At 32.7% G+C, this 12242-nt stretch overlaps 1 protein-coding gene across 1 annotated transcript; it reads left to right on the forward strand.

Moving 5' to 3' along the window:
* The first annotated feature begins 3155 nt into the window (after positions 1-3155).
* On the forward strand, positions 3156-10418 carry LOC134239740 (ras-related protein Rab-28-like). The gene is made up of 6 exons (XM_062721892.1): positions 3156-3349; positions 6197-6293; positions 6628-6716; positions 6911-7040; positions 7361-7464; positions 7637-10418. Exons 1-6 carry the CDS (start codon positions 3275-3277, stop codon positions 7808-7810), a joined length of 669 nt encoding a protein of 222 aa, XP_062577876.1. The 5' UTR covers positions 3156-3274; the 3' UTR covers positions 7811-10418.
* Positions 10419-12242: the final 1824 nt, after the last annotated feature.

A 12242-nucleotide genomic window follows, 5' to 3' on the forward strand; every position in this document is an offset into this window, starting at 1 on the left:
CTTTCATTAGCCAATCTAGACAGTTTAAAGCATGCACTCTCTTGATTATAAGTTTGGATGTAAACACCATATGAATGCAAGTGAAAGCTTCAATATAACCGGCATACTTAAGGACAGATGATACAAACTTTTATCAAAAATTGGAAAATAACAACTTGATTCACGTTTTAACGAGTAAAATGAATGGGTTTCATAGTATTTCATTTTTTATTCAAATTCACCAAAATGGAATTTGGAGTGAAAGATATTTGTATAGATTTATATAAGGATGGTTTCATTGATGCAGAAGTTACTTTGAACATCTTAGAAGGTTTATAATTTCTTTATATTCTAGAAATTCATTATTTGCATCATTTTCAATGAAATTAGGCCATAAAATATATATAGGGTGAATTAATTCACCCTACCAATCCAGGCATCCATTTTTTTTTTGAACCATATGTCCTCAAAGTTTACTTGTCTAAAATCAACAATAAAATACCGATGTATAAACAGATGATCATGTGGCAGACAAAGTGATGTTCTTTCATTCGAAGTTCATTGCCATAGAAGTCAGCAACTACTTTATATTGACATATTTACGTCGTTGATATAAAACAGTATCTGAATGTCAAGTTGAAGGTACAAATAAAAAAAAAATACTCTGCTTCGTAAGAATATGAAAATAAGTAGGCTAATAAAGGAACACAAGTAGTGCCCATCGGAATAGCAGCACTTTGTTGGAAGACTCAACTCCAAAGATTACAAAAATGTCGTCATTGAGGAACTCAGCATATATCTTTAAATTTACAGTTAATTTTATAAGTACTTTTGTGTAGAAACCGAGTACTTTTTAGCAAATTTATTGATGACAAACCACAAGATACAAATTTCTTTTTATAAAAGAGGAAGTCGTCCTTCGTTGATATCAACTTTTTTTTATTTACAACTGATATGAATGTATAAAGTGTAGAAAAGTCACACGTTTTGATATTCAAAATAACGATTTCGACTTTTCTGAAAGTTAGTTTAGTTTAAACCATCATTTACTAGTATTTGAAATTTACAAGCAGATAGTACAAATATTCAGTGAAGATCAAACAGGATTTGAAAACAAATTTAAAAAAACTTTGAAAAAATGTAAATTCGTCTCCTGATCATTTGTGGATGTTAAAGATCCTTTTGGGCATTTGCTTTGACCCAATTATAAACGTAAAGAAATCCAGTATAGGTGGGATATATACAGAAGATCGAAGAATTTCATCATTAGAAAGTGAACTGATAAGGAAGAAAACACGATTATTAAAAAATTTATATGCATGTGTAGGAGTATATTCTTTCTCCCCACCCCTACCCCAGCTGCATCACGTAGGTTCATCCTACGGTATTATAGTTATACACTTCAAATGCCTGGCCCCTCTGCCCTTTTTTGCAAAGATAGACCACAGGTACTTGTGGACAGGACCCCCCCCCCCTCGATATTCAACCTCGGGGCTTATTGGACTTTTTTTCACAAATTATATTTATTACACTTATTCATCAGGTGTACAATATGAAAAAATTCAAAACCCCAAAACAATCGCTCCACAAAAAAATATATATACATTATAAGGGAGAAAGGTATGCAACTCCGATTTGTTTACGTTGTACCCCCACTGTTCTTTCTGGGTTTAAAAACATGTATTTATTTCATTTTCACCTAAAATGTCGATTCACTACGTCTCTACATATATTTCTGTCTCAGTCCATGCTATCGGACTGACTCTGCATCTCGTAAGAATCCCACAATATCTCCTTAAACAGCATTCTAGTCAGAACGTTGAAATTTCCTTAGGTAATCGCAACGGAAGTGCATAGAGAATGATTCACTTATAAGGATAACGTCCGAGAGAGTTTCGGACTGACGTAATCATCTCTCTCGGGTGTTATCATACATTCTATATGCACTTCCTTTGCTTTTACTAAGGGAAATTTCAACATTCTGACTGGAATGCTTTTTAACAGTATAGTGATATCAAGTTAATGATAGCATTGTGTACAAAATATATTGAGACAGTGTGAAAGACATTTTAGGTTGAAATAAAATAAATACGTTTTTAAACCCTGAAAGACCAGTGGGGGGTACAACGTAAACAAACCGGAGTGGCATACCTTTCTCCCTTATAATGTATATAGTGGGGTATTTTTTTGTGGAGCGATTGTTTTCGGGTTTTGACGATTTTTTCGTATTGTACACATGATGAATATGTGTAATAATATAATTTGTGAAAAAAAATTTGAATAATGTTGTAAATTTTGTCCACAAGTACCTGTGAGATAGACATATCAATAGGCATCGAAAATTGGGGCTTACCTACCTTTTTGTTGGTTAGCCCCCCTTTTTTTAATTAGTCACCCGAGTTTTAATTTGGTTCCGACACCTTATATATATACACACCCTTACACACAATTAACCTCTCTCTTTCTTTTTTTTCTTTCTCTCTCTCACACATTCGAATTAAGTGTTAACTAATTTGTGAAATTGGCTGTTTTGAAAAGAAAAGAAATCAGAGTGTGAATACACCTACCCTGTACATCACGGGCATTTGTTTCGTATACGGGGTACCCCCTTACTTATAAGTAGGGGGTGCCCTGTATATACTAAACAAGTGCCTGTGATGTACATGTACACGATAAGCTTCTATGCCAGTTTAATCGCAAAATTCTGAGATCCGAAAATTTCGAATAATTTGGAAATCAGAATTAAACTTAGAACATACACTTTTCTCAAATACACAGATCATATTTGTATTTAAAATAAGATCTTCCATATGTCGCGACATATCAAAAAAAAATCGGGGAGCGGATGGAAGATCTAATTTTAATTAGATTATGCACATCTTGATTTAAATGACGCGCAAAGTACGAAGAACAAAAAAATCATTTTCATGACATTTCTAATTAAATCGAAGTTATTTTATGCACATTCTTTATTGAATTAACTTTCATATCATCATGTGGGCATTTTCTTATTCTTTAGCGTCAAATACTTCAATCTTTTTTTTTTCTAAATAGAAATTCCTGTGCGATTAATGAGAAGAGTTGAATTACCCCTTAGTTACCTCCCAACAAGTTCATGCGAGTTGAAATCAATTTGCGTCTTCTGAGCGCTTCAGATTAAGCGGGAAATGCTCTAGAAAGGAAGTACCCATTTGATACAGACAACCGAGTGACAGGTTCTTGTAAATATTTATCCCTTGCCACAATGTTGGTTTTTAACGGATAATTTCTTTTTTAACGATAAAATTTATTCACCATGTCTGACTCCGAAGATGAGGCACCGGATAAGCAACTGAAAATCGTCATTATTGGAGATGGTGCCTCCGGAAAGGTAAGGAAAAGTTGCAATGTTGGACAGTATCCAACGGAAATCGGGGTTATCTTCTTGTCACGAACTGCTGATCGATCGAATATATAAAGGTTATCGTTATTTTTATGTTATTAAATTAACAAATGCTCTCAGTAGTAATTGAAGTGTTATGTTGACGTCAACAGGTTAATGAAAGCCGAGGAATTCATAAAGGTTATCGAAGGGTCACTTACTTTATGATACGTGTACATGTACTGTAGTAACTGTACATTCATTCAAATGATCTTTTAAAATTAGCTTGATTTGTGATCAAATATTTCTTAACTAAACGTGCCATGTTCATTGATTTGTTGAGTTTTTATAGGCCACCAAAACTTTATTCATTTTTTTTTAAACATATGATCACATCCCATTGAAAAAGTACATCAGCATCAAATCCTAGCAAAGACTTAAAACTAGGTTCTTGGTTGGTGAAAGATATCTTTTACGAAAATTGTGAAAATAAATGTGTTTACTGCTATTGCCTAACTGAGATTTTTATCTACAATTTTTTAACTTGGCTTCAAATAAAAAAAAAAAAAACCCTCCCACCTGGGTCAGGGCCTAAAATAAAATATTGTTTGTTTGCAGTTGCCGACCGATCCATTGAAAATGTACCCGACCCAAACTTTTTTTCAGCCATTTTGTAATATTATTTTTTTCTCAAATTTTTCAGGATATTAAAACTGTTTCATTTTCTATTTTTGTCTTCATCAATCAGCAGTTTATACCAAGAGTGCAGCTTATTCGGGTGCTAGTCACTGCGCCCCAAAACCTGAACGCCCCATGCATGAACGCCCCAAAATTTTTTACCTTCGCCCAAGTACAAATATGAGCGCCCAAAATCTTAATCACGAGCGCCCCAAACGTATTTCACCAGCGCCCCAAATTAGCATTTCGGGCGCCCCAAGGCTTAAATTAACTAGTAAAGAACCAATCTGTTGTCTTTGATGCGTGTTTTATTACAATTTATTAGATTTAAAAAATATATTATTATTCACGAGCGTCCCGAATGATATTTATCAGTTGTTTATCACGAGTGCTTCAAGTTTTGCGATAAAAACGCCCCAAGAATTGTAAACTAGCTTATATGAAGATAAATGTAAACGTACTAAACAAATGGAATTCATATTTATACGTGTATTCACGAACCGTAATTTATTTTGATTTTTTAATTTTTTTGATTTATTCAGTGCTAATAAGGATCTTACAAAGAGGAAATACACTGTACGAATAGAATAAACTTAAACACCGATGTGTATTTCTGCAGTAACTATGTAATAATAACCAGAAAAGTTTTTAGACTAGCTGTCATATTCATTGTAGAAACATGTAGTCTTATACCTTTATCTCCTGTAAATCGGTAAATTAAACTATTCAAGATACCAAGTACCTACTTTTTTTTAAATCGTCTACGTAGGTTGCAATTTTTTTTTATAAGAGTTACGAAATTTATTTAGAATCTGTCAGTAATAAATATACAACAAAAATTATAAGAATACAAAAAATTATACATCATTTAACCTACCCAAAGTCATCTATCTATTAATTTTTTTTTTTTTTACTAATTTTAATGATGTAGATTAGGTTCAAAATCGCATTTTATCCTTAGTATAGTGCACTTGCCGTGCGCTTTCGTTGCTTCTTGTGTACCTGATTATGTAATGCTACATAATATTACACACCTTTCACTAGATCATTGGGATTTGTAGTCTGTGTATACACAGTAATCATAATTTCAGATACCCAGTTCAACAAACATACACTGTAATTCTGGTCCTTCAACGACTTATACCACCTTTCCATGTGAATTATATAACAAACATGCACAGACGGATCATGCGTGTAAATTAAAATGAATACATCTAGAAATTAATTACAAAAATAAATTATACATAAACGCATTTTAGGCACTTATCTGCATTTCCACAAAGGAAAAAATACTGTATTTCAAAGACTTCATGACGCAGATTTGGTCAAGCAACTATCACAATTTGTAAGACTTTATTTAAAATGTTTTATTTCCCCCCAATATTATCATGCTTTATCGCCAAATTAATTCAAATCACTTCATATAGCCGGTATTTGATAAAATATAGGGGGGGGGGGTCTCCTTTTATTTGGGATTACGGTCGTGCTCTGACTGTAATACAAATGACTGTACTATTACCTTTAATTACACGAATAAAACTTGATAATTTAAAAGAATATTTCTCCAGATTTCTTTGCAGAAGGAAAAGTAAACAAATTAATATTTAGACGAGCACCTGCATGTGTATCTGTGACCATATGTTATTTGGGGCGCTCGAAATGCTAATTTGGGGCGTTCGTGAAATACGTTTGGGGCGCTCGTTATTAATATTTGGGGCGCTCATATTTGTAATTGGGCGCCGGTAAAAATTTTTGGGGCGCTCATGCATGGGGCGTTCAGGTTTTGGGGCGATACGACAGTAACCCGCTTATTCATGTATAGTAGACCTATGAAAAACTCTATTTTATGTTATCTAACAAAAATCTGAAAAGTTTTTTTTTCAAAAAAGAAAAAAAAAAGATTGCCTACCTACCTACCCAGTCTAAAAATTATAGGTCGGCAACTGCAAACAAAGAATTTTTTAAGCTTGGCCCAGTCCACCTCCTCCAAGGTAGCAATATCCAAACAACTGGGTGGTCTAGAGAGAAATGCATGTATTTGTGATCATTTTAAAACTGACTTGTATAATTAACCTACTTCACTTTTTAAATTATTGAAATTGTTTCAAGGATTACAGAATTAAGATACATCAATGTTAGGTATATATGGTTATTTATAGATATTTTACTCTAATTCAGACCTCTCTGGCGACCCGCTACTCACAGGAGCAGTTTGGAAGGAATTATAAACAGACTGTGGGCCTGGATTTCTTCCTAAAGAGGATTGTCTTACCTGGTTTGTGACTAGAATTCTCTTATCTTTAGCTTAACTTAATCAATGTTTTCATTTTTAAAAATAAGTCAGATATTGATCTGATTATTTTATGACAGCTGGTATTATAAATTTTATTTACCTGAGAGTGTTTTATTTCCAGACTAGAAACATGAGTATTTAAGTTAAAATATGCACATATATGCAGAGATAGAGGGTAATATACAAGGCTTATTATTGATTTGATGAAAATCTACTAACAGTTTACTTAGATTCTAACTTTACAAGCTTTTATCGATAACCTTTTTGGCAAATGACAAGTGTACATAATAATATTATTAATGCATCTCATTTTCAGGAAATGTGCATGTGGCCTTGCAGGTGTGGGATATTGGTGGACAAACCTTGGGAGGAAAAATGCTAGAAACTTACGTATATGGATCAAGTGTAAGGGGTCTCTTCTTTTTTAAAAAAAAGTGAAAAATGCTCAGTGATTGCTTTGTGTTGAGACTTCATTTAATGAAATTATTCTATACTATTATCTTAACCTTAGTGACTTAATTTTTATCAAATACACTCCTTAAGTGCCTTGCCAAGCCAATTCAATTTTAAAAATTAATAGATTTCATGTTTTTATATAGGGTATCCTTTTGGTGTATGACATCACAAACCTTGCTAGCTTTGAGAATGTAGAAGATTGGTATAGCTGTGCAAAGAAAGTCTTTGGAAAAGACACCAAAATGCCTCACCTAGCATTGGTTGGCAATAAAAGTAAGAACCCAAAAAACGCAATATTGAGTTATTGGTTAATATTCCTGGAAACTCAAGCATGCTGTAACTGATAAGATAGAGAAAACATTGATTATTTTCCAAGAGAAAAAAATGCTTCAAAACACACTTCAGCTGTTCTTGATATTTTCAGTATTTTGTGAGATTGCATTGTTTTTTATCGTTAAGTTGATATAAAGGTTAGATAATAGTTAAAAATAAAATTTTATAAAGACAATCTTTTTTCTCATTCTTTGGAAAAGAAATATGCATTGTAATTAAATGGAAAACATTTTGATCTTTTGTATATATGTTTATTTTAGTTGACCTTGAACACATGAGGACAGTTAAGATGGATAAACACCAGAAGTTTGCTCAAGAGAGAGGCATGTCTAGCCATTTTGTTTCTGCCAAAACAGGGGACAATGTAAGTTAAACTTGAAACAGTGTTAGCTGGGGGAAAAATATAGGTAAAATAATGTTTAACTTATTTGTCTGCAAGTCTGTTTATATTATAATTCTATGAATCTTCATGAGAATTTCATTAATTTTTATTTAATATCCAAAACTAATACAAGTCTTTACTTCCATTTGTCCAGGTGAGTTTATGTTTTCAAAGAGTAGCAGCTGAAATTCTTGGAATCAGATTGACTAAACCAGAAGTAGAGCAACACCAGCGAGTTGTCAAGGCAGAAATTATTGACTCAAAACATGACGCAGCTGCCAAACCGGTACCAATGACACAGAAGAGCTCGCTATGTAGTATACAGTAGCACATCAGATAAAGACCAGGGGCATTAACTCTTACCCATCTCTTCAGAATCTCTTGTTATGAAATGTAGGTATAAAAGATTGGATCAAACAAAATTGCTTGATTTGTGGTGTATGTTTTGTATATTTTTAATGATTTAATTTTCATATTTCTTGTTCAAAAAGTTCTACAAGCTATATATCAAAGTTCTTTCGTGTATTATACATATACAATGAATTGAAGGAAATTGAATGCACTATTGTGATGTGATCTACTTAAGTCATAATCTATAAGCAGTAAGGATTTATAAATTTACCCCCTTCCATCTTACAGATAAATCTGCTCAATTTTACATTATGAATGATGTTTCTAAAATAGCAAATTCTTGATTAAAATACTGGTATTAGATTTTTATATACATGTAAATCTTTTTTGCATAATACATTAATTTTAAGATACGTACAGCTGGCTCTAAGAATTTGTTTATAAGGAAAGAAAAACATCTTATGATTGTGAGATCAAGTTGCTTCATTATCATCATTTCCTTGTTATAGTATTTCAGCTTCTTCTCAAAAATGATCAGATGTACTGTGGTATATTTGCATTGGTATAAATGGTCTAATAGATGTGGCAAATGAAATAGATGTATTCTATTGATGCCAAAAATAAATGTCATTGTTCACATATACAATGTACAAAATTAATTGTTCCGGATGGCATTACAAACTCTACTTTTGCTCTGTATATTATGTACAAAGTATCCCAGTTTGTGGAAGTATGTACTGATCTTTTGGTCTATATGGGTTTGAATCTACTGTTTAAATTCACTAATGTATATTTGTTGATAAAAAATTTGTTTTCTTTCCATCCAATTTCAAAATTTATGTACATTTAAGATAAGATGTCAATATCAATGAATAGATGAAATGACAAATGAATTTGGTCTACAAATGATATTCTTCTATAAGTTTCCTTTGTTATATTATAAGTAGAATAAGGAAATACAAACAATATAGCAACAAAAATGTTCAGTATACCCTGGGTACTAGAGCTTAGAAACTACCAGAGAGATTAAGGTTGTGTGGGATATGTATGTAGATAATGGAGGGAAATGTGTAGATAACAGAATTTTTTGTGTCCCAAATAATTCAATTAATTGAGCTTCTTAGTATTAAGTTCTTTGAGAAAACAGTTTTTTTTTGTTTTGATATGATGATTACTAAACTGGAATTCAGATATAATCGAGCAATGGGTTAAAGATTAGATTGTACATGTATGAAGTGTTGAAAGTAGCTCATGATATCCAAGAATTTTTTGTTGAAGAAGTATTGTTTTTAATTTAAGTAATGGAGTTGAATACAACATAGAGTTGTTCTGATTTTGCTTCATTGATACCATTCATGTATACATTATATTATTTGCCTTTTTCATTTCTCAGTTGATGTTACCATGCAATCATATATGTTGTGACCTTTAATCATTTGCTCATATTCATGAATGTTTTATAGCCTCTTTGACTCATATACATGTATCTTTAATGTGTACCCAGAATAATGATGTATTCGCAGTTCTTGGATGTGACATGCATAAACAGTTCAGTATTTTTACTACTTAATTTCTGATAAGACTGTTAATATTGAATGCATTCTGTCCACACATTCTCTTACTGAGTGCACCTGTGTGTTTTCATATCATACTCATTTTTCTTCTTTATTTCACTCATATCATACTTATTTATTTTCTGTTTATATACATATATTCTGAACTGAAACTAAACAGCAATACAGAAATGGGTAACACATGTGTAAACAGTGTGTGATATCACAGACAATTCAGTTCAGAGATTGTTTATTTTTGTTGGTTTTTCAATTTGAAAATGTTCATGTCTTTTTGCACTCTGCCTGTAGTTCAAGTGCAATTTTATTTTTAATTTGTGTGTCATTCTATTGGTGTTTTAATTTTCTTTAACTCCAGTATATCTGTGTGCCTTCATTTCAATTCTTGAATCAAATTCAGATTGACACCTTTTGGATTTTTACTCCATAAATCACTTTGGTCTTTGAACAGTGGATTTTGGAGAGGAAAAAAGCTAAATCCTAGTAGTAAAGATATGTGAAAATAAAGACATTTATAACATGCCATGCAAATTAAATCAGTATTAGTTTCCCTAGCTAGTATTGTGGTGTTTGGATACCCCCACCCATCCATAAATTTCCTTCTTCTGAATTACCTCAGTTGGCTTTCACTTTTAAAAACAATGTTTATTTGCATTTAATTCTCAAAATATTTATTGCTTTTATACTCCTTTTTTAATAGTGATGTTACCTTTTTTTTCTCTATGATTTTAAAAATATTCAAGATAAAAAAAGTGAAGGTAAAGAAAAAAAAATATTGTTAACTTTTTTTTCTGTAATGGTCTTTCAGATTGAAATCTTTGCCAATGGTTAATGTAAATCTAGATATGATTTTTTTCATTATGAATCTGAGTTGCTTTTAATGATTTTATCAAATCAGTGGTTATTCTTGTTTTTTGAAATTATCAGCAGGTTGTGTAAGAACAGTTTTGTTAAGATATTGAAACAAACACTCTGTCAGGTGGTTGTTGTACTCAAATAAAATGTTGACCTTTATATGACCTTTATTTCTGTGTTCTGAACTCGGAGAAACTCAAATCTGCAGTATTTAGTCATCTGACTAAGCTGCATGTTGAAGACTGAAATGCATGATCTTTGCAAGTTTCATGCGCCTTAAAGGTATTTTTTCAGTAAATATTGTTTCCATAAGGACCAAAACTGAAACAGTCTATTATCCAAAGATTTTAATTTTTTAAAAGGGATCATACATTGGCAACCATACCACTGCCAAATCCATAAACAAGTGTATACCAGGTAACTGCCATGAGAGCGTGTGGAAATATATAAATGTAGGGAAGCACAAATTCAGCTTTTATTGTAGGAAATATCTATTGCTGTCAGCAGGGTTAGATCACTGGTGGCCAGATATCTCAATTAGTAGAGCACCTTGAGATTCTTAAATAAGAAGGGCAGGGGGACTCAATATTTTATGGCCATAATATTTTGAACCCCCCTCCTTGATGAATTAAAAGGGTAGGGGGACTCAAAATTTTATGGCCATGATATTTTGAACCCCCCTCCCTCTAAAATTTAAAGGGCAGGGGGACTCAATATTCTATGGCCATAATATTTTGAACCCCCCTCCCTCTAAAATTTAAAGGGCAGGGGGACTCAATATTTTATGGCCATAATATTTTGAACCCCCCTCCCTGTAATATTAAAAGGGCAGGGGACTCAATATTTTATGGATATAATATTTTGAACCCCTCTCCCTGTAAGATTAAAAGGGCAGGGGGACTCTATATTTAATGGCCATATTTTGAACCCCGGGTTCAATATTTTATAGGGGGGTTCAATATCTCGCAGCGATATTTTGAACCTGGGTTCAAAATATCGCGGGGTTCAATATATTATAAGACACCGGGTTTGAATACGTCTGGTCTGCTGGATTTTCTCTCCCTTTCCATTTGGTGCCGTGCCATGCCCTGGAATTGACAGGTGAGAGACCTGCCAGGGATGAGCCTGGGTTGGGGTTTTAGGAGGGCCAAAGACCTTAAAGGAGGGAGGAATGTGGTGGTCAGCTGGATTTGATTGCCAGTGGTCAGATAGCTCAGTTGGTAGAGCACCTGATTAGAGATTCAGGGGGCCTGGGTTTAAATCCTGGTCTGGTCTGCTGCATTTTTCTCTCCTGTTACATAGTTACATGTCTAATGCTTTGAATCGTCTTAATATGCATCATATACCATTTCATCCTTGCAAGTTAATTATATGGACAAGATGGACCTTCTCCGGACTTGAATCAAATATATATATGTATAAAATATTCCTTTATAAAATTCAGTAAAAGGCAAATTTAGGAAAAAGTGAAGTTCAATTTATGTTTTCTAGCTATATCTTACAACCTTAAGAAAGATAGTGAACTCAGTCATTGGGAAGTTTAAGGTCTGAAAAAAATTGACACATTTGAATAGTTCTTACCCTTTTTTTGTTTAAATATTGATAAGGTCTTCTTTAAAAAATTGTTTGGTTGCCCTCTTCCAACCGACTAAAAATGGCCCTACTCAAAATTTTGTTTTTACATTCTGAGACACACCAATATTTTTTTCCTTTTATTTTCTCTTATCCAGTCAACAAACATTTTGAAATTTTCAGGAAAATAGATTTTCCGACCTACCTACCAACCCAATAACTTTACAATGAGTCGGGAGAGGGCAAGCAAACATTCTTTTAAAGATGGCCTAATAATCTCTTTTTCTGTAATAATATCAATAATATCTCAGCTTGAACACTTTCTGTGACACTGCAGAGTTTAATGCTAAGTGTTATTGTTAGACAGGCTAGAGGATGGAAGACAAATATTATATGCTTGGGAAATATTCT

The sequence above is a fragment of the Saccostrea cucullata genome, unplaced genomic scaffold (assembly GCF_032062105.1).
Source record: "Saccostrea cucullata isolate Sc308-1 unplaced genomic scaffold, CSIRO_AGI_Scuc_v1 ctg1444, whole genome shotgun sequence".
NCBI classification, from domain to species: Eukaryota; Metazoa; Mollusca; class Bivalvia; order Ostreida; family Ostreidae; genus Saccostrea; species Saccostrea cuccullata.